The 25,303-nt window shown below is 51.2% G+C and overlaps 1 protein-coding gene across 2 annotated transcripts in view; it reads left to right on the top strand.

Moving 5' to 3' along the window:
• Window positions 1–25,303, top strand: part of USH1C (USH1 protein network component harmonin) — a 50,605-nt gene that overhangs the window by 6,403 nt on the left and 18,899 nt on the right. For both annotated transcript variants that reach the window (XM_066365076.1, XM_066365086.1), the window contains exons 2-15: window positions 5,455–5,522; window positions 6,866–7,009; window positions 7,144–7,282; window positions 11,717–11,825; window positions 11,954–11,978; window positions 12,185–12,242; window positions 12,542–12,636; window positions 14,219–14,303; window positions 15,625–15,684; window positions 15,846–15,902; window positions 16,217–16,359; window positions 17,433–17,498; window positions 17,879–18,003; window positions 21,448–21,521. In XM_066365076.1, coding sequence (XP_066221173.1) covers window positions 5,455–5,522; window positions 6,866–7,009; window positions 7,144–7,282; window positions 11,717–11,825; window positions 11,954–11,978; window positions 12,185–12,242; window positions 12,542–12,636; window positions 14,219–14,303; window positions 15,625–15,684; window positions 15,846–15,902; window positions 16,217–16,359; window positions 17,433–17,498; window positions 17,879–18,003; window positions 21,448–21,521 — 1,248 coding nt within the window. The remainder of the gene's footprint in view (window positions 1–5,454; window positions 5,523–6,865; window positions 7,010–7,143; window positions 7,283–11,716; window positions 11,826–11,953; window positions 11,979–12,184; window positions 12,243–12,541; window positions 12,637–14,218; window positions 14,304–15,624; window positions 15,685–15,845; window positions 15,903–16,216; window positions 16,360–17,432; window positions 17,499–17,878; window positions 18,004–21,447; window positions 21,522–25,303) is intronic.

Consider the following 25,303-nt stretch of genomic DNA (forward strand, 5'->3'; position numbering starts at 1 on the left):
ATGTCCTAGGTTTGATTCCCAGTTAAGGCACACAGGAGAAGCGACCATCTGCTTCTCCACCCTTCTCCCTCCTCTCACTATCTATCTCTTCCCTTTCCACAGCCATGGCTCAGTTGGAGCAAGTTAGCCTTGGGCACTGAGGATGGCTCCATGGCATCGCCACAGGCACTAAAATAGCTCGGTTGTCGAGCAATGGAATAATGACCCCAGATGGGCAGAGCATCACCCCATAAGGGACTTGCCAGGTGGATCCTGGTAGGGGTGCATGCAGGAGTCTGTCTTTCTGCCTCCCTGCTTCTCACTGAAAAGAAAAAGAAATCCCCACCATGGCCCAAGGTCAAGTGGAACAATATGCATTATTTATTTTGTTCTTGCTCTCTTTCTCTTTCTTTGGCGGGATGCAAATGTGGAGTTGAATTTGCATGAGCTGAAGGTTGTTGCTTCCCCTGTGTGTATGTCCTGAAGGACCAGACCATACAGAGGAATACTGGGAGAAGAGGCTGCAGAGGGCCCAAGGTCAAACCCAAAATGTGCCCCTTGTTCCCCAGGAAGAGGGCCTGAACCCCCTCTTCTGCCTGTCATAAAGGCCTATAGGACAGAACCAGTTGAGCATCAGCTAGAGAATGCTGACATTTGACAGAGGGGACCAGACACAAGGTCAGAGGGAATGGAGGAATTGATGTGATAAAGAGACCCCTTTTCAAGAGTTATTTATAGAGGTGGGCTCCTTTAGGATTTCTGTGCCCATTATCGAGAGGGAATCTAAGAAAAGGAAAAACTTTCTAAATCAAGTTGGAGAAAGGAGACATGATGTCTCACACATGGTATTAGACAAATAAATACCAAAAATAGTTATATCTGGTAAGTGGATACCATGTAGTGGTTTGAAAAACACAGCGGGGGCTTTGCAGCCAGCAGGCATCGGAGGAAGTCTCAACTCTGCCTCTTCTCTGAGCCTCTCTTTACTCATCTGTGAAGTGGGGATAATATTGTCCATCTGCCTCAGAGGGTTGTTGGGAGGTTAAAGTCAATACATGTATACCTCAGACATGGTGGACAGTGAGTAAATAGAGTCTGTCTTGAATGAGGGAGCCAGGCAAGAAGGGCCTCAGGCTAGATGGCTGGTGAAGAGGCTGTGGGCTGCACAAAGTCAGGGAAGACTCTAGAAGGAGGGGCTTACACTCCCCTTACATGCGAGTTCAGGGGAGGAGGGAAGACGGCCCATCTTGTGTGAGTCTGAGACTTACTCTTTTGTGACAAGCTGAAACTGAGCTAAGAGGAGAAAGAGCCAGGAAGCTGTGGCAGGTGTGTGCTGAGAGGTGATAGGGAGGTGGTCACCCAGGACTGGGCTGAGGCTGGAAGGAAGGCTCCAGACTAGAGCAACTGGAGGTCATCAGTCATTCAGTCGACAGCACTGCGCATGGGCGCCTGGGTGCACAGCACTGAGCACAAGGTATCGGGAGAGAGCCACCGAGTGTCCTAGAGCAGGTGCTCCAAAGCTGATCTTTGGACTGCTGCTGGGCGGATCCTCCTGGTGAGTTTGCTAGAAGCCAGACTGCAGGAAGACAAGATACCGCATATGTTTTTTAATTATTGAAGAAGAAAAATTTGAATTATGGTGGTGACATTACTGCGTGTGAGGCCTCCAGAGAAAGTTCCATCTTTCTCAGTTGTCTTTCTCGATGCCTTTAAAGCCCAATGAGTGAGGTGTGAGTGTGTGTTTTCACTTGGCTGTAGTCTGAAAACAAAGCAGATATGTTTCCAGGTGGGTAGCAGCAGGACCTCCATTTGGATCTATCCATTAGATTTGTGTTTCAGGAGCGTTTCACATAACCAGATATGTTTTCCCAGCTGTATGGTACGTAGATGACTTTTCAAATGAAAGTATCGAAGTTATACAGGTAGATGGACCATATGAATAAGGATGGGCAGGTTCCAGTGTTTTGGGGAAGGGTCTGTTCCACTGCAACCTGAGTCCCACTGAAAAACTGATGGAGATGATCCTGGAGAATCAGGGAAGGGCAGAACTCAAGACCAGGATTTGAGTGACCTAACGTGAGAGTGAATGGACATCAGGCTAAAGAGCTGAGCTTTGCAGCTGCCTTAGGAGACTGGTAGGATGTGATGGGGGTGGGGGGACTCAGGATGCAGTGGTCAGCATTGGAAGGGTATCTACAAGGACCAGGACCCTGAGACCCCAAGGAACAGGTGCTTGTCCACAGAAGCCATCTCCAGGGGATCTGTGCTTGGCCAGGGAGGTAGGAAAACAGAATCCTAGACTGGAATGTTGGAAATTGCTTTTGTCTTCTACTCTCACTTTCCACCCAGTGCATAAGCGCTGCCTACTGAGGACAGTGAAGGCACTTCTGCAAGGAGGGCTGGGAGACAGCATCAATCCTAAGGCCTTAGCCAACAAGTGACTCTCTCTCCTATCCTTTTCCTCATGCACCCCCACGGCTGGAGTTGGGCTAGAAGCCCTTTGGTCAAAGTGTCACTCCAGCCAGAGCAGAAAGGATTTTTATGCTCCGCTTGGAGAGCAGAACATTCATGGGTCAGAGTCATTCCAAAGATTTCTATTCTCTCACTTATTATGGACCAAGCCAAAAAGGTTTTTCTCAACAGAACAGAGGAAATAGATGGGAATCTGAGAGGAGGGCCAAGTTCTTGGAGCAAAACATTTGCACTCTTGGCCTAAAGAGACCCTGGAGTTTTTCCCTGGAAAGCCTGACTCACACCCACAGTGCAACAGCAGGAAGAGTATGGGCTTTGGAATCAGATAGACTGGGGTTCAAATCTTAGCTCTATCTCTTATTAATTGTGGGGCCTTAGGTGTGTTGACTTAACTTCTCTAACTTCAGTTTCCTCAACTGCAAAATGGTATGAGAATATCGGCCTCATAAGCTGGTGAGATAAACAAATGGAAGGAAGGCAAGAAAAGCTCTGGATGACTCCCTTGGAGACTCTGCAAACATCATTTCCCTTCCCCTTCTGTTTCTCTGGTTGCCTTCCTCCCGTCTGCTTGTGTGAGCATACCAGGAGGCAGGGAGATGGACTAATCCATTCGACACTTATTCATTGACCACTTACTATATGTTAGGCACAGAAATTTAGAACAAATGGACCTCATTCCTGCCCTCATGGGGTTTTCTGTCTGATGAAGAAAACAAACTAATTCACACACAAAAAAATAGCAAGCCTTGCCCTGGCCGGTTGGCTCAGTGGTAGAATGTCGGCCTGGCATGCAGGAGTCCCGGGTTCGATTCCCAGCCAGGGCACACAGGAGAAGCGCCCATCTGCTTCTCCACCCCTCCCCCTCTCCTTCCTCTCTGTCTCTCTCTTCCCCTCCCACAGCCAAGGCTCCATTGGAGCAAAGTTGGCCCGGGCGCTGAGGATGGCTCCATGGCCTCTGCCTCAGGCGCTAGAATGGCCCTGGTTGCAACAGAGCAATGCCCCAGATGGGCAGAGCATCGCCCCCTGGTGGGCATGCCAGGTGGACCCCGGTCGGGCACATGCGGGAGTCTGTCTGACTGCCTCCCCGTTTCCAACTTCAGAAAAATACAAAAAAAAAAAAAAAAATAGCAAGCCTTGAATTACAAATTAAGACTGCTGCAATGAAGGAATTGGAACATCTCTGGGGGCTGGAATCGGTCCTTTTTGGGTATATGAACAGAAAGACCTTCCTGGGAAGGAGGCTAGCCATACAGGGAAAGGAGAAGCAATCAAACAGAAGAAATAGCATATGCCAAGGCCCTGAGGCTGGAGCAACTGTGGCCTGTAGGAGGAACTGACTGGAGGCCCTTGTAGCCAAGAAGAATGGCAGGAAATGAAGTTGAGCTTTGATAAATCAAGGTAAAGAATTTGGATTTGGATTTTATTTTAAGTACAATGGGACTCTATTAAGCAAGCAAGCGATATGATCCAATTTATAAAGATAATTCTGGCCCCGACCCTGGGGGAGTTCAGAATTTTTCTCTGCTCAGACTTCTCCACCACAGTGAAGTGTGGGCAGTGCAGGCCCGTCTCAGGAGGTCTCCCACCCCTCTCATACAGGCCCAGACCTAAGAGGAGAGAGTCAGACTTTACAGAGATGGGCTTTGGGAGGTGCCCACTGATGGCATATACAAGAGCCTGGCCTATCACCCTGCCATTCAGTACCACCCACTCAAGCAGATGCTTCCTTCCCCCACCTTCCAGCTGTCTGGAGCCCCTGGCCTGGAGGAGGGGGCAGTGAAATAGGAGAAGGCAGAAACGCTCTCATTGGGTAGGTGGGGTGAATTCTGCAGCAGTTGAAGCTCAACTATGAGTCAGGGGAGGGCAAACATCACATTCTCATCTTCATTGAAGTGTTCTGTCTCACTTTAGAGAAAAGGGTGGGTACTGCCAGAGACCAGATAACTGCATTCTGCACCCTCTGCTCAGGCCAGAAATCCCCAGGGCTGGGCCCAGTGTACTGGGGCACACAGACTACCCCAGAACCCCTGAAATACCCATAGAAAGAGACAAAGCTGCTCTGGCCCTCCTCTGAGGACCAGTCAAGTGGGAACTTGCAGCCTCCAGAAACAGCTTCTCCCTGTGAGTAGCTGAGGCCCTGGACCATGCTGTTGGGCCTGGAGACCACAGGAGGGAGGGACCCAGGGACCCCTCTAGTCTCTGACCTTGCCCTCTTCCTCAGTCTTGGGCTGAAGAGGATCCAAGGATACAGTGCATAGAGATTTGCACCAAGCTGTCCCAGGGAGTGGAATTCGAGGCTCCTGGTCCACCATTCCCCCTGGGACTCAGGTGCTAATGAAGCAGCTCCTGACCCTGACCTGGGAGTCCCAGCCATTGACGTCAGCAAAGATGAAACAAAGTAACCTGACTCTCCCTCCCCCGCCCCCAGTGTAGGGGGGTGCACATTCAGGGACCTGGGGAGGGGAAGGAGTGGCCAGAAGTCAGGACCAACCAAGCTTAGGCCAGGAGGGGACAGGGTGGAGTGGCCCCTGGCATTAGTAACGCAGAAGAACTCATTGATGGGGCGCTTCAGGCGGGTGGGATGTGCTATCTGAGCGAGTGGCCCAAATCCTTTCTGAAAGCGGTTATCCGGCATTACAGCCACCATCAGGTAAGACCAGGGAGCTGACACTGTTGTTGTCACCCTGGACGCTGAGCGACAGCACTACTATCATGGGGTGTGTCACCATCATCTGTGTGCATATGCTTGTGCTCCCACCTGGGGAGAGGCTTGGTCTGCCACATCTGGACGAGCAGAGATAACTCCTGTGGCCACACATCAGTGGTCTGCAGGGCTGCAATGCGTTGGGGTCAGAGGGCCAGCTTGGCCTGTGGTTTTCCTCCTCTCCTCACAACCCCAGCTCTTAGGAGATGCTGAGGTCCCCAGCGATGGTCTCCTCCACTTTGGAATCTGCTATGGGGCTGCTGGGCCTGGAGCTGTAATTCTGCTCTTGGGTTTTCCAGGTGGATTTTCTGATTGAAAATGATGCAGAGAAGGACTATCTCTATGACGTGCTGCGGATGTACCACCAGTAAGTGTGCTGAGTCTAGCTCCTGTGGACCACCTGGATACCTCTGCCGGCAGAGAGCCCTGGGATGGGTTGTTCTGAGACAGGAGGACCTCCCCCCGCCCATCCTGGGGAGCCTGGAGGGCGGGCAGATGCTCAAGGCTCCTGGAAACTGAATGGACACACCGTTCACTTGTCTCAGCAAATATGTGCACACTCTGCACGCAGCTCTGTACTAGGGGCTGGTGCACGCGTGCGAGCATGACAGGCATGTTGCTGCCCTCAGTTTGCTCACAATCTGATGGGGATGCTGTCAAATAGCCAGATAGGTTCAATTTTAGTGTGACTGCTGGGATAAGACAGTAAATGCCAGCCGCAGCCAGCACCAGCGTCAGATGTCTCTTGTCACCCACCTGCTTTTTGATTCATTCAGCATACATACACTTATAAGCTCCTGCCACTTGCTGGGTGCCATGTAGAATCTGATCATGAATAAGATCTACTTTCTTTTGTCAACTGACTCACGACTTAGAGAGAGGAGATAGACAGACAATACAAACACAAAATCTCTAATATAAGTCATAGTGCAATAACTTTTAAGTATAAATAAAAGCAGGATGTGAAGAAAGGAGTTTTCTTTTCTAACCATGGGAGAAAGGACCAAAAGAGCTTGAGCTAGGATTTGAAGGATAAGAGGATTTTGATAGGTGTAAATATCAGGGAAGGCCATTGTAGGATGAAAGATCAGCATTAGCAGACACGAGACAAAGACGTGAAAGCGCAGGTGTGACTGGGAGGTGACCAGTCGCCTGGGGGAGCCGAGCTTGGGACTCAATGGAGATCATAAACAGCCACGGGCCTGGAGCAGGTCCATGGAGCCTGCCTGGGGGAATGGGTGGGGTCCTCTGGACAGTGGGCAGCCCTCGAAGCGTTCTAAGAAGAGGAGTGACTTACTTTAGAAAGAGTAGGTGAGAGTGAACAAGTTGGCAGGTAGTTGGATCAGAAGTGTCAGCCCAGGTGATGATAAAGGTCACCATCATCCCCCATGAGATTTCCTGTCTGCAGAGATCCTGGACTTCAGAACTAGGCAGACTGAAGTTTGAATCCTGACTTGATTTCATTTGCCAAATGGGTTAATAATCCCTACCTCATCAGTTTCCTAGTGATACTTACATGAGGGAATAGAGCTGTTCTGAGATGCCTGGCGCACAGTTAGGGGCTCTGGGCTTGTCAGGAGAGTCCTCAGTTCCCAGGCTGGGTCCGGTGGGTGAGGACCGACCCAGCCAGGACTGCTTTCTCTGGGAATCCTTGGGTCTCCAAGGTCATGGTCATGGGTGATCCTCCAGGTGTCCCCCATGTCTCTGCAGGACCATGGACGTGGCTGTGCTTGTGGGTGACCTGAAGCTGGTCATCAATGAGCCCAGCCGCCTGCCACTGTTTGATGCCATCAGACCCCTGATCCCACTGAAGCACCAGGTGGAATACGACCAACTGACCCCCCGGAGATCCAGGTGCGGAGGGAGCCCCCAAACTATAAGCAGGGGATGGGAGAGGTCACCCTGGGATGGACAATCACTCCCTAGTGGACGGGGCAGCACTGGTGGCCAGGCCAGACCTGGGCTATCATTGACCTCTCCTCTGACAGGAAGCTGAAAGAGGTGCGTCTGGACCGTCTGCACCCCGAAGGCCTCGGCCTCAGCGTGCGTGGCGGCCTCGAGTTCGGCTGTGGGCTCTTCATCTCCCACCTCATCAAAGGTGGTCAGGCAGACAGCGTCGGTCTCCAGGTGAGCGAGCAGAGTCCTCAGGCCTCCTGCCTTCCCCTCGCTCCCTTGCTGGGTGAGCGAGACACCTTTCTGAGACTTTGGGAAAGGAGGAGGCTGACACATCCTCGTAGGTCTTCCTCGGGCCCATAGAAGTGTGGCTGCGGGCAGCTGCCTGTTTTCTTTAGTCATGCTGGGAGCACGTGCCCATTTGCTGCTGCATGCACCCCACCTCCCCTACCTCCTAGTTATATCCTGACACCTGAAGTTTTGACAAGTAGCCTTTTCCTAGAAGGTAAAAGGAAATCCCGGTGTAGTATCCTGACTGTCCTGACTTTGTTCTTCATTAGCTATGTGACTTTGGTGAAAACACTTAAAAACCCCGTGCCTCAATCTCCTCATCTGTAAAATGGGGGTGTTGATGATACTGCCTACCTCATCAGGTTGTTATAAGGAGTAAATGAATTCATATTATAAAATACTTAAAAAGGTGCCTGGAATGTAAGTGTTCTGTGTTTGTTAGGTAAGCAGAGAGGGAGGTTGATAAACACCTAGAATGTTCCAGGTCACATGCTCACAACTAGTCCTCATTATATGCCTTGGCGGTGTCACCCCCAGTTTACAGAGCCTTTAGAGGCTCAGAGCCTTGACTAGAGTCACAGCCAGTAAGTAGCAAAGCCAGGATTTGAACCCAGGTCTCCTGACTGCCAAGCCCAGGGATCTCTCTTCAGCACCCCAAGTGCCCCTCCCCTAGGGTCCGCACACCTCAGTGTCTGAGCAGAGATGGGCAGACCTCCAGGTCTCACTCCTGCCAGGGCCCAGAGCTGTGTTTTTGTATGTCTCAATAAAAGAGGCCCTCCCACCCCCTGCCAGAGCTTCCAGCAGGTTTGTTATCAACATCCTAATCTGAGCTGCCAAGCCGGGGGCTTCAGGGGCCCGAAGGCAGAGGGTACAAGACACTGCGGAGTGGGAGGTGGAAACTGGGAGCTGACAGACATCGCTTTGTTCTAAATCCCTGTCTCACGGCTCGCCGGGGCGTCTGAAATTTCAGCCGCTTCATTATTCCTCTCCTGTGCGGCACATTTTCCAGCCCAGAAATGCAGCCAGAGAGGAAAACATAATGAGCTCCCCTCCTGGCGTCAGCAAGGCCCTCTTTTCTCCAGCGGAGCTCTCCTTCCAGGACAAGCATTTCTCAGCGATGCCTCCGTGATCGGGGGCAGCGGGGCATTTTAATGAAACGGAGTTTTATCTTTCCACCCGTTTCTCAGGCTTATAAATTATCAACTCTTTCTTGGACTGACGGGCTCATCTCTCCTTTGTGCTGCTGTCCCTCAGCCTGTCCTTTCATTGTGGCCCTTGCACAAAGGGTCTTTTGCAGGGCTCCACATGGGAGCGAGAGGAGAGGAAAGCTGATCCAGCAACCTGAGCCAGGGGCTGCGTGGGAATCATTTTGACTGGGGTCCCGGGCCAGCTCCCTTTAGGAACCAGACAGGGGGAAACATCTGCATACAGCCAGTCACCTGTCCGTGTTCATGTTTCTGGGGCGATGTCATGCCAGAGTGCGGCTGGAGGAAGATTCTGGAAGGCAGGGGAAAAGGGCCTGTTCAGAACCACCCTGGCTGGACTGAGGCCCTGATCTGACCTGTGAGGGTGGGCCCCCAGGTTGGAAGGCTTGGACCCACCAATAGGACCCAGCCCTGGAACTCCATCTCTCTGCTCTTATCTCCCTACTGGGAATATTTTAGATATTTTTTTCTCAAGTGTACCTTGTTTGAACCTACATCCTTTGCCCCGCACAAGGCGGTCTGCGCTGCACAACCTGCAGTGTGATCAGAAGCTATAGAGTGATTCTGCGCACCTCGGCTGTCCCAGCTATGAAATGGACAGAGTAGTCCCTGCCTTTTCTGCGGGACTTGAGGGCTCTGACAGGTGGCAGGTTTCTAGAAAGGGCAGGACACAGGGAACTGCAGCCACGCTTGGCCACACGCCCTTCTTTTCTGTTTCCAAACGCCCAAGGGACAACACTTGTTGTCTGTCAGGGAAACCTGACTTCAGATCCCAGCAGCACTGTTTATTAGCTGGGTGACCTTAAGCAAGTGACTTCACCTGTCTCAGGTTCCTCATCTGATTAACAGAAGTGCAAAGTTGTGAAAAGTGGGTGCAAGGAGCTAGTTCTTACAGGAGATGATCCCAGAAACCTAGAGAGTTCTTCATTGAGTCCCTTTTCATGGCACCTTTTTTGAGCCCCTTGTCACTCCTGTCAGGCCCCTGAGAAGATTAGAGTCTGTGTCCAGGTGAGGAAGGGAAGTGTCCAGGTGGCAACAGGGAGAAGGTCGTTCTGTGGCGGTGCTATAGAAGGTAGTAGTTGACACTCAGAGGCTTTCTGGCTGCCCAGCCCCAGACCCCACAGAGAGTAAAGCTGTGCCCCCAACATCTACCAACAAGTCTCCAACGGGCCCACGCGCGTGTGATGTGAGCTATACCCCCAGCTGACTTGTGTTGGCCTCAGGCTGGAGAACAGCACCCAAGATCCAGTCCCTGTTTTATACCTAATAGCTATGTGACCATTAACAAAACAGCACCTCCCTGAGCCCCAGTTTCAGCCGATATCTGAGGTTCCTTCCAGCCCTGCAGTGATTAAATGAGGAGCTTCAGGCCTGATCCCCAGGGCCAAGATACTTGAAGGAGCCCCAGGCAGTGTCGAGTGGGGGGCAGTCTCAACATGTGTCTGTATCCAAGGCTGGCTCCGCAGGCCCCTGAGCACCCCCCTACCCCCCTCTCTCCCAACCTAATGAGGGCTAAGTCCTGCAAAGAGGGATCTGGTCAGAATATTTGGAGCTCAGGCTCAACTAATAATAATAATAACACGTATTTATTATTTGTGGGGTGCCAGCACTGCCCGGCTTTATGTGTACACAACCAGTTTTCACAGCAACTATGGCATTTCCCCATTTTGTAGATGAGGGAAATTGAGGTTCAGAAAGTTCAATAGATTTTCCCAAGGTCACATAGCTAATAACAATAAAAGCTCGGGGCCTGACCAGTGGTAGTACAGTGGATAGAGCGTTGACCTGGGATGCTGAGGTCCCAGGTTTGAAACCTGAGGTTGCCAGGATGAGCATGGAATCGTTGACATGATCCCATGGTTGCTGGCTTGAGCCCAAGGTGACTCACTTGAGCAAGGGGTCACTGGCTCAGCTTGAGCGCCCCCACCCAAGTCATGGCACATAGGAGAAACCAATTAATTAACAACTAAAGTGACTCAGCTACGAATTGATGCTTCTCATCTCTCTCCACCCTCTCTCTCCCTTCCTCTCCATCTCTCTATAAAAAAATAAAATAAAATAAAAGGAATAAGAGCAGGGATTTGAACCCAGGACACCTGATGCCAAAACCTTATGTTCATTTGCTCATCCCAGAGTGGAAATTCAGAGGTCAGGGCTCTGGCAGGTTAAATGTCCACCAAGTTCTCATAGAGTGAAAAAGAAGAGATCGTGTGTATGTCAGTGATCGTGTGTGTGTGTGTGTGTGTGTGTGTGTGTGTGTCAGTGATCGTGTGTGTGTGTGTGTGTCAGTGATGGTGTGTGTGTATGTCAGTGATCGTGTGTGTGTCGGTGATCATGTGTGTGTGTCGGTGATCGTGTGTGTGTGTGTCAGTGATCGTGTGTGTGTGTCAGTGATCGTGTGTGTGTGTGTGTGTCAGTGATGGTGTGTGTGTATGTCAGTGATCGTGTGTGTGTCGGTGATCATGTGTGTGTGTCGGTGATCGTGTGTGTGTGTGTCAGTGATCGTGTGTGTGTGTCAGTGATCGTGTGTGTGTGTCAGTGAGCCTGTGTGTGTGTGTCGGTGATCGTGTGTGTGTGTCAGTGATCGTGTGTGTGTGTGTCAGTGATCGTGTGTGTGTGTGTGTGTCAGTGATCGTGTGTGTGTGTGTGTGTGTGTCAGTGATGTGAGCTTGAGTCGGGAGCCATGCAAGCTCCCCGCCCGACTCCCTGTGGTGCTGCAGGGCAGCCTGCTCCTGGGGAGGGGGCGGGACACAGGCCAGGGGAGAGCTGCTTAAATCTGGGTGAAAGCTCATCCTCTGCATGGATTCCGGAACCTGTTGGTGCCCCAATAGAGTGAAAGGAGGGTACAGAGTAAGGGAGGGTACAGAGTCCGGAGTTCTACTTCCAGCTCTGCTTCCCATTCCCTGTGCCCCTTCCCCACCATCTCGGTCTCCCTCTCTGTAAAATGACGTGGCAGAAAGACTGCTTGAAAGTGCATGGTCCCGGGACCCCTCAGGCTGGTGGAGAGTGGGTTGGTTGTGGCAAGGCACGAGGGCACATATCAAGGTTCCTTCAGAGGACAGGCATGGCCATCATCCTGTCTCCCAGGGAGCAGGCCCAGGGCATCTGGCAGTGAGCCTGCCCAGTGTCCGATACTCCCTCAACGTGGTGCTGTTTCATCCGTGTGGCCAAGGTAGGGGACGAGATCGTCCGGATCAATGGGTATTCCATCTCCTCGTGCACCCATGAGGAAGTCATCAACCTCATCCGCACCAAGAAGACTGTGTCCATCAAAGTGAGACGTGAGTGAGGTCCGAGGGCAGGGGCGGGTGGTACTGATGGTAAGGTGAGTAGGCAGCGGGGACTCAGCTCCTGGGGGAGGAAGGGAGGGCAGGAAAGCCATCCTAACCCCCATGCCTTTCTCCCACAGACATTGGCCTGATCCCCGTGAAGAGGTGAGCAGGACCCTCCTCGGCAGCCAGACTCTTCCCTGTGGGCTCAGGGACCTGGGGTCAGACCTGGGGTCTGGCTTTCTGCAGGCCAGCACTGCCCCTGGGCCAGTGGTGGCTGGAGGCTCCAGATGGGGCAGATCTGGATTTGGGGCCTGGTCTCTCAAACATCTCTCTCTAATGACCCTCCTTCTCTTTTCCCTTCCCATCAGCGCTCCTGATGAGCCCCTCAAATGGCAGTATGTGGACCAGTTTGTGTCCGAGACTGAGGTAAGGGCCAGTACCTTCAGTGATGGGGTTTGGATGGAATGGTCTTCAAGGAAGGAAGCCGGTCCTGAAGAAGGGCTTGCTTTAAAGATGCCCCCTCAGGGCCTTCACACAAGCCCCCAATGCATTCAGAAGCCCATGTAGGGGGTGAGCCCTCAGCCAAGCCAGGCAGGTATGGACACCCCCCAACCAAGGGCAGAATGGCCCTCAGGCTCACATGGGGACAGCAGTGCTTATGAACTCTCAAGAGGCCACTTGCACACAAGTGACACCTAGTGACCCTTATTCTGTCCTTCCTCCAGGGTGGGCGGAGCATCCTGGGCTCCCCAGGGAGTCGGGAAAACAAGGAGAAGAAGGTCTTCATCAGCCTGGTGGGCTCCCGGGGCCTTGGCTGCAGGTGAGTGGCAGGCACGCCCTGGGGTTTACTCGTGGCAAACAGATTCCAGTAGGCCCCTAAAACCTCTCCCCTCTCTCACTGCTGCTTCTGAGAAAGCTTTTATCCACTGGTGATGCTACTTCCTGGTACCTGGTTTCCCTTCTGAGCTTCATTCACAACAGTCCTGTAAGGCCAAGGGGACAGCTCTAACAGGGCCATTATACAGATGAGGAAACTGAGGCCCAAAAGAAAGAGCCATGTTCTTTGGTGAGCCCTCGAGTCACTGTAAAGGGAGCCTGTCCTGCTGGTCATCTCTGTCACTGTTCCTTTGTCACTTATTACCTTGTGGGCTTCCTTAAGAAGCAGCCAGGCAGGAACTGCAATCAGGCATTAGATCGGCGGTTCTCAACCTGTGGGTCGCAACCCCAGCGGGGTCGAACGACCAAAACACAGGGGTCGCCTAAAACCATCGGAAATACACGACCAAAACACAGGGGTTGCCTAAAGCCATCGGAAAATACATATTTATTATACAATACATTTTTAAATAAAATATATATTTCCGATGGCTTTAGGCGACCCCTGTGTTTTGGTCGTTCAACCCCCGCCGGGGTCGCGACCCACAGGTTGAGAACCGCTGCATTAGATCATAGGACATGTTGTATTTCAGCACACAGGTGCTACAGTCATAGACCTAGGGGCCAGCCCCTGCTCTCCCACCTGTGAGCTCCAGAACCTTGGACTAGTTACTTAACCACTCGGAGCCTCAGTTTCTCCCTCTATAAATTAGGGAAAATAATATCCACATTGTGGGGAGGAATGAGATGACAGAAGTAAAGACCAAGCTTAGTGCCTGGCGAGTAATAAGCAGTTGGTAAATGTTACCATTATTATTTAAATTATTCTTATTTTTTCCATTCATTCATATTTACTCAATATTGTCTGCTAATATAAGTGATAAAAGGTCCCTCCTTTCTAAGAAATTACAGCCTAGTATCAAAACCAGACACATAAATAGTTTCAGTATAGAGTGACAAGGATGTTAAATGTAGCTGCATGCGACGTCAGGAATGGCAAATAGGTTTCCAATCCTGTGCTATCTCTAACCAATTAATAGTGGCTGCCTGGAGTACTATTTTGAAAAGAACACTAAGGTGTCATCTAGGCTTGGTGGGAAGAGTGCTGTGATCCATTAGTGATGTCTGCCACAGACCAGGGAGAGGAGATTAACAGTAAAAATGCTACCTTAGCTATAGGTGTTTTAAGATCACTTAGAAGGGAGCAACTAGCTTAGTCTTAAGATAGAAGAGGAGTTTGGTTAAAACTTTGTAAAGAAGCTACCATTTGAGTCTTAAGGAATGAATAGAAAAATGCTAGGGAAAAAAAGCAACATGTGTAATATATTGGGTGAGGGGTTGGGCAGGGGGGATTATAGTAGTTTTTGGTGGTTATTGCTACAACTAGACAGTGGAGAGCCTTGGCTGCTGAGCTCATGGGGGACCCATATCCTGAGGGGCCGGAGCCCTGGACACACAGGCAGAGCGGCATTGAGAATGAGCAAGCGTGAAGGCAGAGGCTCACTCCATTCCCATCTCTTCCACAGCATTTCCAGCGGCCCCATCCAGAAACCCGGCATCTTCATCAGCAACGTGAAGCCTGGCTCCCTCTCTGCCGAGGTGGGGTTGGAGGTGAGTGACCCTGGGCCAGGGTCAGACTGCGATCGCATGGCGATGGAGGCGCATATCTTCCCACACAGCCTTCTCTCGGCAGTCACCGGCTGGTGATTCCTTCCCACCCCCAAGGGAAAGGGTCGCAGAAAGGGAGGCATTTGACCCTCCCTACAGTCTTTTCCAGCTCTAAGAGCCTTTCTTCTTGAGCTTTGGAGTATATTAATAATAATCAAAAAGTTGGCGTTCATCGAGTGTTTACTGGATCAGACATTGTTCTAAGCCCTAAAATTTATGAGAACTCTGAAAATTAGATACCATCATTATACCCCATTTTACAGAGGAGGAAACTAAGACTCAGAGAAAATATGTAGTTTTTCCAAGATCATGTACCTAGAATGGTAGGGCTGGGATTCACACCTCAGTGATCTGATGCCAGAGCCAGAACTTTTTTTTTTTTTTTTCTGGAGTTGGAAACGGGGAGGCAGTCAGACAGACTTCCGCATGCGCCCGACCGGGGTCCACCCGGCATGCCCACCGGGAGCGATGCTCTGCCCATCTGGGGCTTTGCTCTGTTGCAACCAGAGCCATTCTAACGCCTGAGGCAGAGGCCATAGAGCCATCCTCAGCACCTGGGCCAACTTTGCTCCAATGGAGCCTTGGCTGCGGGGAGGGGAAGAGAGAGACAGAGAGGAAGGAGAGGGGGAGGGGTGGAGAAGCAGATAGGCGCTTATCCTGTGTGCCCTGGCCGGGAATCGAACCCAGGACTCCTGCACACCAGGCTGATGCTCTACCACTGAGCCAACCGGCCAGGGCCCAGAGCCAGAACTTTTAATCTCTACTTTGGACAAATTACTTTCTCTTTTTTATGCATCAGATTCCTCTCCTATAAAATGCGGTAATAGCTTTCCTTCTAGGGTCATTGTGTGGATTCAGTGGATTAATGTACAAACTTAGAGCTGGCATATGGATCCCTTAGGGTAAGGGATCCGTGAATGTTAGCTACCAATTGTTATTATGATGACTCAACACAGCCTCTGCTATATGAGAACAGCGAAAACTTCTATGTCTACATACTAAGTTTTAAAAGCAAATGTCATAAACTCAACCAAAGGAATGAACCTTTAATGACATATTTGGCAGCTGATGAAAGATATGAGGTAGAGGGGCCTTGGGAGGACCCCATCAGAGCTTTCTAATTGCTCTGCTCATCAGGAATAGCTCAGATGCAGCCACTTGCAGACCCAGCGTCTGCCCTCAGCCCCCAGAGTGAACCTTTCCTGCCGATAAGTGAGTATACAGATGGTGCAAACACACTAATCTCTCTCTATTTCTCCACCAGACAGGGGACCAGATTGTCGAAGTCAATGGCATCGACTTCTCCAACCTGGACCACAAGGAGGTGAGATTTGGGATCTTCACCTGCTAGCTGTTATCACCTCTGCCCTCCACTTCTCACCCCCCCCCACCCCCCACCAGGGTGTCTGAAACCTTCTGGCTCTCTAGAGGCCTCGGCTGCTCTGATCTGTCAGGCCTCAGCTGACTGTCCACCTGTCCTCACAGGCCGTGAACGTGCTGAAGAGTAGCCGCAGCCTGACCATCTCCATCGTAGCTGGAGCTGTAAGTTTGGAATGAGCTGGTGGGAGCTCCATGATCCCTGACCTCCAGGCTCAGCCACTCAGAGCCCTGATCTCTGCCACACACTCCTGAGAAGGTCCACGGGGTCCTCTTCCTGGAAGCTCTGACAGAGCAGAGGGAGAGGATCCCTGCCCAGCCGGGAAACGTTTGGTCAGAGACAGCAGGAACCAGAGTACCTAACACTGGGGTCATGATGATGAGAAAACCACCCTCATCTTGGCCCCCAAGGCTGTGGCAGTGGGTGGAAGCCCAGGTTCTCCAGGGGCCTGAGCAAGGGGCCTCTTTCTCCCCACGAGGGCCGGGAGCTGTTCATGACAGAGCGGGAGCGGCTGGCAGAGGTGAGGGAGCGGGAGCTGCAGCGGCAGGAGCTTCTCATGCAGAAGCGGCTGGCGATGGAGTCCAACAAGATCCTCCAGGAGCATCAGGAGATGGAGAGGCAGTGAGTGTGGCCCGTTAGAATGCCCCTTCCCCACCCTACCCAACCACCGCTTGACCCCACTTGCCTTGCTTCCTGCCCATTGTGTCCTGAGCCGACCTCATCCCCTCCCCCTGAGGCCTGTCCTCAGACCAGATGGGGCTGACGGTGGTCAGCATAAGCATCCCCTGCCTCCAGACTACCGGGATCCTCCCTCCTTGCCAAAGAGGACTCCCAATTTCTAAGACCCAGGAATATGGGGATCCTACTAGCAATAGCTAACTTCTATTGAGTACCAACTCTGTAGCTGGCCTTGTGTATGTTACTTGATTTCATTCCCACAATAGCCCTGTGAGACAGGTGGTAATAATAGCCCATTTTACAGGTGAGGAGTACTGAGACCCAGAGAGGGTAAGCCACTTGTGTACAAAGTCACACATGGTCAAGAAGGGATTCATACCACATAGTCTGGCTGCTCCAGCTACGGTGGTACACCCCCCATGTAGGGTGCTCGAGATGATAGATTGAGAAAATAAATGGGTGAGCAATTCATAAATCAAAAACTATTGTCAACATCTAAATTCAGGTGCTATAGGAGTACCTGAATTCATAAGAACTTGACAAAGAAAGGTGGACAGGATTTTCCAGTCACTCTCATCACAGAATTAGCCTGGAGAACAACCACCCCTGCGGGTATCCCCCACCCACAGCCCTGGGCCTTGGGTAGTGGCTGCAGCTTTTCCCCCAAGGTCTGGAGTCCTCTTCTGGGAAGACCTTCCTCAGGCCAGGCCCTGCCTATCATCAGTCACTTCACCTCAGTGTTTGGAGGTGGGTGGGTGGAGCGTGGCCCACGCTGACCTGTGCTCCAGCTCCAGCAGCCCAGAATCTCCGCTAAGTGATGCCAAACAAAACCACACAAGAGCACACGACCCAGACTTTGTTGGACCTGCTTTCACAGCATCCAAATTTGGTCTGGCATCCTTGAGAGGGAACCCGAAAGAAATACTTACAACTTTATTCAAATCAGGGGTTCGCTATAAGGAAGAGTTAAATTCTCTTGTGTAGACTCCAGCACGCCAATCTGCATTTGTTTTCAGAAGGAAAAAGGAAATTGCCCAGAAGGCAGCAGAGGAGAATGAGAGATACCGGAAGGAGATGGAACAGTGAGTGTCTCAGCTCCATGCGTGTTTGCACACGTGTCCGTGTGTAGACTTGAGTGTCCTCTGTGACTGTGGCCAGCCAGAGGCCACCTCCAGGCCCAGTTTGCCTGACCCTCTTGTCCCCTGGTGAACACTCATTTATTTTTAGTGTTTCCATAATCCTAGTAAAGCCCATCCTGTTTGAGATAACTGGAACATAGTCTTACATAATTTCCAGGGTGGCATTTGCTCTCAATTTAGAATACAAGCACTAAGGACTTTGTTGTCTGCACTACAGCTAGAACCAGATGGCCTTTCCCAGGCTGTCTGGGGTTTCCCTATAGGAAGAAAGTGGGCCTGTGAAGGTTCTGACTCCACTCACAGAAGTGGGGGTCTTATTTCAGGATCGTAGAGGAAGAAGAGAAGTTTAAGAAGCAGTGGGAAGAAGACTGGGGCTCAAAGGAACGGCTGCTCTCACCTAAGACCATCACCGCCGAGGTGCATCCTGTGTCCCTTCGCAAGCCAAAGTGTATGTATTGATGTACTGTGTGCTTGTGGGCAGAGAAGAGGGCTTCCTTCTGGGGCCAGGGGGCTGAGGAGCCCAGACAGAGATGCTGGTCACCCTCCACTCACCACCAGCCCCCCAGGCAAATAGCCCACGGCTCTCCGGGCTGTGTTCCCTTCATGGAAGGGCAGCCATGTGCCAGAGGCTGTCTGCCAGATCCTGCCCACCCTCCTTATCCTGGAGGCATGCTGCCAGGCTCTCCCCTATAACACAGACACAGGCAGGTGGACCCTCCCCATACCCTTGGGCTACTGAAGAGAGAATGGAGAGCTGTAGCAAAGGTGGGCTCCTCGTGGGATTATCTTAGTTTGCTGGGTGTTGTATCTTCTTCCTGCCTGGTTCTAAATTGGGGCTGGGGTGAAACTGCAGCAGGATAGAAGGCAAGGGACACACATTAGAGAAGATTCTGGTGGTCCACGGTTGATGGGCAACTGTGGGAGGAGCTTGCCTGAAGTGCCCCTACCACCTGCATCCCTGTGCATGGACCCTGCGAGGTCCCTCCCCTCCAAGGATGCAGTCAGGACTCCCAGGCACCAAGCGATGGCCAACCTGTGGCCTCGGCTCCCTCTGCCCTTACCTCCTTTCTTCATTTGTCCTGCATTTTCCTCTCCAGTTTCGGTCTAGGCCTCCACCAGCTGATTTTCTTTCCACCTGCTCTCAGCCCAACTCCCAGCATGCCTCTTCAAGGGGCAGCACCAGGGCAAAGTGGGGGGCTCAATTTCAGTGCCTCTTAAGTCAGCTCATGGTGGGAAGCCAGGAGCAAGGCAGCTCAGGGCCATGGCAATCACAAGCCCAAGATGTCTGGTTGGGCCTTTACTCCTTTTTTTTTTTTTTTTTTTTGTATTTTTCTGAAGTTGGAAATGGGGAGGCAGTCAGACAGACTCCCGCATGCGCCCGACCAGGATCCACCCGGCATGCCCACCAGGGGGCGATGCTCTGCCCATCTGGGGTGTCGCTCTGTTGCAACCAGAGCCATTCTAGCACCTGAGGCAAAGACCACAGAGCCATCCTCAGCACCTGGGCCAACTTTTTGCTCCAATGGAGCCTTGGCTGCGGGAGGGGAAGAGAAAGACAGAGAGGAAGGAGAGGGGGAGGGGTGGAGAAGCAGATGGGCACTTCTCCTGTGTGCCCTGGCCGGGAATCGAACCCAGGACTCCTGCATGCCAGGCCGACGCTCTACCACTGAGCCAACTGGCCAGGGCAGGCCTTTACTCTTTATAGCTGTTTCCATCATTCTTGACATGGGGCAGTTCTACTCCAGCTTATTGTGCTCAGCTGACCTGGGACCCTCCAGATGGGCAAATCCGTACCCAAGAACCAAGGTTCCCCATGACTGCTGTGTGGCAGCCATTTGGGATCCTGTGATGGGGTCTGGATAGCTCCAGCTCCAACTTTGAATCATACCCAAGCCCTAGAGGGACATCAATTGAGGCAATGAAGAGGTTCAGAGCATCTGAATGGTTCCCTCTCAGCTCTCCCAGTGCAGGGCAACCAGCACATTCCTTCCTGGCAGCGGGCACAGTATCATCTCAGGGTCCTCTCCGAAGGACAAAGCATGCTCTCATCAGCTTTTCCTGTGACATTCGGTGTTAGTTGAGGATGCAGCCAGAGCTAAATTCCCAGTGAATAATCTGTGTTTTAGACAGTGAGTTAATTTGCTCTTATACGTGAAATAGGAGCTTCAGAAGGAGAGAAATCGATTTTAATTGCTTCTCATGAAAATAATCCTGGTCAGTTTAGTACCTTCCTTGAAATTCGGTCTTGGCTTCAGAGCAAACACACTCTGTCTGGAACCATAGAAAATAAAAACCCTTTCTCTAACTAGCTATTTATTTAGTGCTTTTAAAACAAATCAAGCTTTTTGAATAAAAGGCCTGAGGACTTTCCCTTTGTACAAGATATAAATGTTTTCTAAAGGAACGTCGCGAAGCATGAGATGGATGACAGGAGTCTGCGGCCGGAGCTGGCCAGCGGCTGCCTCCATCCATCTCCATATGTGCTGGCAATTTAATTCTCGTTTGGAGATAAGTCAGGAAGTGCAGGAAGTCTGAACCATCTCGATTTTTACCTGTCCCCGCATTCCTGGGAGGCTGGAATGGTCTCAGCCATGTTGAGCCAGCAGGCCCAGGCGTATTCAGTTCATCCCTGATTACTCTTTAACTCGGGCCCAATTAGCTGACAGGCTATACCTGACTCAGGTGTCTGTGCCTGATGAGGGGTGGACCCTACATTTTTGAACAGTCAGTAAAGAGTGTAGAGAACTCTTGCCCAGAAAATGAAGCCACTCATCCTAATGATGTGGGCGGGACTGACTGTTCCTCTCGCCACCTGTTCCAGGGGCTCACCCTGCCCATCCATGGCCGCCCCAGTAGAACCCCAACATTCTGCCAGGTCCTCAAGTCCAGGACACGCTGTCACAGAGGCCCCAGAGGAACTTCCTTAGCTAAACCAATGGGAGTAGGGGGTTATATTAAGGATCCCAGAGCTAGAAAAAGCCCTGAGAGATGAAGAGATTGAAACAAGAGATTTCTAGCCTTCTCTCACCATTAAGGATGCTACACCCAACAGTGGTTTGGAAGTTGAGTTTTTTCACTACCAAACTTTTAAGTACAGTAATCACTTGTGTCCCCACTGTTTGATTAAGTAGTCGTTCTTATTAGCAAGAAAGCATCAGTGTACCCCTGTTGAGTAATCATAAATTGAGCCAAAAGCACAGGCTCTTAACGTTAACCTTTTTGTAGGTAATTGAGCAAGTTCTTCTGATTAATATTTTGTAATATTAACAAACAGCTCACAACAGACTTATACACTACCTGCCACCATCCCAGGGAGCCAGAGTCCAGGTTGGAAACCACTAGAATGGATGTTTTGCTCTTCTCCACATTATGTCAAAACTCATGTCTTCTTGACCACATGTGCCCCTTGACCCTTGGGAATCTCCTCACTCCCTCAAGATCCTCAATCCGCCCACACAGCTCTGATATCCTCCAAGGACCCAGAGCTACAAAGGTGGTAAGAATCCAGGAGGACCTGTTCTCCTATTGTAAGCCCTGGCACCAAACGTGGATAATACTCAGAAATTCCCATCCTCTGTGGCACACCTCCCAAGTTGCAGCTGAACACCTTGCAAGATGCTTCTCACTCTGGTGTCAGATCAGAAGCCCCTGTTGTTAGTAGCCCATTTTTACAAATAAGGAAACTGAAGCTACCAAGGATGAAAACACTACATGCACCATTCCAGAACAAGAAAGCTTTGCACTGGATTCCTGAGCCCGGTTCCTGTGCCTGCCCTCACAGCTCCCACAGAGCAAGCTGTCCCAGGTCCCCAGGCTCCTGGGAAGCACCTCTGGCCTCTTGGCCTCCTGACCCCCTCTTGGTTCACCAGCTTCCTCCTGTTTTCCTGGGTAGATGATCAGGGAGTGGAGCCCGAGCTTGAGCCTGCCGACGACCTGGACAGAGGCACGGAGGAGCAGGGAGAGCAGGTTTGCGGCCCCCGCTTCGCTCTCTGGTCTTGCTGCTCTGCTTGTCCTGCCCACCTCCCCCTGCCAGCCCTGCAGACACCCAACTCTCAGGGGCCAGCACATGGTGGGGACCACTGGAGTTTGTGAAGCTCCTTCAAGCCCCAGCTTGGTCCAGGCACTGCACACAAAACCTTGAGAACAGGACTCGAGGCCAGGCTGAGATGTCCACTGGTATACACCACTACAATTGAACTACTGGCTCAAATATTTAAATACTGCCCAAGGTCAGGTTCTTCCTCTAGCCTCTCCCCAGGACTCCCTACATCTCCCTAAGATCCAGGAACTAGGGGCTAGTGCTTGGTCCAGCAAGGGACTTTCAAGAATCTGTTCTAGAACCCTGTCTGGTCAAGAGTTGGTATTTAAGCCTTCACCGCTGGCCCAGAGAGCTTCAGGTTTGAAGTATTACCCTGTCATGCTGCTGCCTGAGGTGGGCAGGAGGCTGGTGCCTGGTTATCTGGCCTGAACGGGGATGTGCTTTCTTAGAGGCCGATCTCCGGCGCATTGCTGCCTGAGCTGTCCTTCCCAGAGCTGACCCCGATCATTGCTTTCTCTTTAAACGTTGAAGGTGGAGAATATGGCCCGAACCACGGAGACAAGATTGTTTTGTTCTGTCTGACAGCAGTTCTAGGCAGAGACCCAGGCTCCCTTTTGTCTCGAACCATTTCTTGGATAAAGGGACTAGACGCTCGTCAGGAAAAGCCTCATTCTTTTTCGTGGGGGCTTTGTGTTTTGCAGGCTCTGGCTTTGGTTTGGAAAAGCTCATCCTTCCACAAGGGGCTTTCTCTTTGATTTTTCTGGCACTGACTTTAAAGCCAGAAGCAGTTGCCAGGGACCCAGGGCCTGGCAATCAGGGCCTTTCTCAGGTGGTTTTGGGCCCGCTTTGCATCCCTGGTGAGGCCAGGTAAGTGGAGAGTCAGGCAGAGGGTGCAGTTTTGCCGTTGGAGCTGCTGTTCTGTTCTCCGTGTCTCGCAAAGCCACGCGTTCCTCGAGAACCCAGCTCCTGGCCTCTGCCCTCGCGAGACACGTCCACTGAGCGGAACTGAGTCTCACTCACTACCTTGTTTGTTCTGTGTTGTTACAGCCTTTGGGTGGTTTTATCGTTATGATGGCAAATTTCCAAGCTTCCGGAAGGTAGGACAGGGCTGGGTGCTGTGCCGTGTGCCACTGAGTTTGCTGTGGGTTTTTGGCCTTTTCGAAACATTGTCTCTTTTCTTGTCAACTCTCAGAAGTGTGGCTCTGCCCCTTCACTTGAGGGGCTAACCTCAAGCGTCTGCGCCTCTCTGTCAGGCTGGCATCAAATGGCAGGGCACTGTCCCAGAGGCAGCGTGGAGGGGGGGGGAGCGTTCACGGGTGACACCTGCCTAAGCACCATCAGGCACCACCTGGGTCAGCAGCAGCCCCAGTGGGCACAGGGCTTAGAGGCGGGGGCACAGCAGGAAGCCGCCACTTTGTTTCTCAGTCAAGCAGAATCAGAGGCCAAGACAGTAGGTGAAGTCAGGCAGAGTGAAGTATCAGGTTGGGTGTACACAGTGCAGATTATCAGACCAAATGTACCAGACGCAGACTGGCTGCCGAGGCGAGAGTTTGCTGCCCCAGACTGGGACCAAGAGCCACGCCAATCATAACTCTCCACAGAAATATCCCTGCATGTGCCCACGTTGATGCAATTTTCAGGTCTCTGGGGCCTTGGATTTTCTCTCTAAATCTTATTACTAGATCTCCAGGCCCCATAAACTTTTCTCGTCCTTTTTTTTTTTTCTAAATTACTTTGGCATTTGATTATGAAAAGGCCGCTGTTAATATCTATAGATTAGACATTCAAGATGACTTGGTATTTGGAATTCAGGCATCAGCATAAATCTGGGTGAACCAATTTAGGCGTTATCACTCAACTGGCTCTTTCTGGCAGGATGCCTGGCCTCCAGAAAGCAAAGCCCTGGCAGCAGAGCGCACTTGATGATGTGTAACTTCTGCCTGCCTGTGAAATAGGAATGTCTGATGTGCTAGAAACATCTACCCCCTCCCTTCCTCCAACACAGTCCTGGTGAGGTAATAGAGAGCGCTAGTGTTCCTGACAGAGGGGAGCGTCTTCACCCAGAAGCACAGACCATGTTCGTGCGACACTGATTAAACCAGGGCAGGCCCCTCCGGGCAGGCAGCCCGTTCACCGCCATCTCAGAGAGGACTGGGTCTTGTCAAACTGTCCCTTTCAGTTTACAGGCCACTCTGGCTTAGGATGCCTCACTGGGTTAAACTCTGAATTCTTCCCTCTCTACTGTCTCTTCTGGAATTTAACTAGAGAAACACACACACACACACAGGATTTTACTTGAAAAGCCAATTAAAGGAGATGGATAGGTTCAGTCTTTCCCAGGAACTGATAACTAGATAAATGTAAAAAAAAAAGTCTGTGTGTCTCCTACACCCCCACACACGTACACTTCCTATCAGAGATCATGCCACTTGAAAGGTGCTGTTGGTAAAGAAGCTGACCTGTTTTCCGTTATTCATTAGTTCAGTCATTCCAGAAACAGCTGGTATTATGGTTTTCATTTCATTTCCAAAAGAGAGGAAAATTGCTTCTAAGTAGCAGCAAGAACACATCCATCCCATCTGCCTCTCCTCTTAGTCCAGACTGAAAGGCATATTTGCCATGAATTTAATTGACAGCTAAAAGGACAACAGAATTGTGTTCCTCATGCTGGCTCTGAAGACCTGTCATCATTTTCTCTAGCGCCATGTGAGATGCTCTGTCTCCCAGGAGCTGGAACACCCGGTGCCCAGGCGATACAAGATGGCCATGACCATCAATGCACAACATTCCCCATATTTATAAAGCTAAAGACTCAGTGTCTTTGATTCTTAACCTGGCAGTAGTGCCTTTGGGGCTCAAAGCCCTCAGGCCTGAGGTCCCACAAAGTCTATGCCAGGGCCTGAGGATTCATGGTTCTGAATAACCCTTTCACCAGGATTGCATGAATAAATCACGCAGGCCAACCCTACTTGTAGGAGCCCACCGTCTGGCAGGGAGGCAGATTCACACACAACTAAGTACCTTATGAAGTGGGTTGTTATGAGATCAGGAGACAATGCTATGGAGCAGCTGGCCCTTCAGCAGTAAGTAGGTGCTGCTTTCTTGGAGATGGGACAGAAACTGTCATATATGCCTGCCCCACCCAGGAGCCCTAACTCTAAAAATCCCCACTGGTGGGTTTTTTTTTAAACCAACAGAATGGCCATTCCTATCATAGTGATCCCTGTGGGAGGTCATGCCCTTATTCTAGCAAGCTGCCATCAGGCAGAAAGTTTCTGGCTCCTCTTGGGGAATTGCTGTCTGAATCTATAACATGATAACAGAGATTCATCTACAACTGAGCTACGAGTTTAGTCAACAGGGCAGGCAAGGAACCGAACAGGACTCTGAAGCAAAGAGAGCCATGTTCAGACTGCTCTGGGGGTTGATCCCAACCCTCCGATAGAGGGAAGGGGAATGTTGTCTCCAAATCACATTACATTCACAGAGGTAGGGGTAATCTTTAGGAGGCAGTATAGTATGGCTTAATCATAGGCCCATAATGACCCCCGAAGTCCTTCCTTCTGTGGGCAAAGTTCTATGTTGCTGGTAAACTCAGTTTTTTATTCCTGGCCTTTGATGCTGGGATGATTCAGGAATTCTGAAAGCAGACCCCAGGAAGGCTTGTTGGAGTAGGGGTGAGCTCACAGATGGGTTTCCTTCTTGCCCC

Source organism: Saccopteryx leptura, chromosome 1 (genome assembly GCF_036850995.1).
Source record: "Saccopteryx leptura isolate mSacLep1 chromosome 1, mSacLep1_pri_phased_curated, whole genome shotgun sequence".
Taxonomy (NCBI): Eukaryota; Metazoa; Chordata; class Mammalia; order Chiroptera; family Emballonuridae; genus Saccopteryx; species Saccopteryx leptura.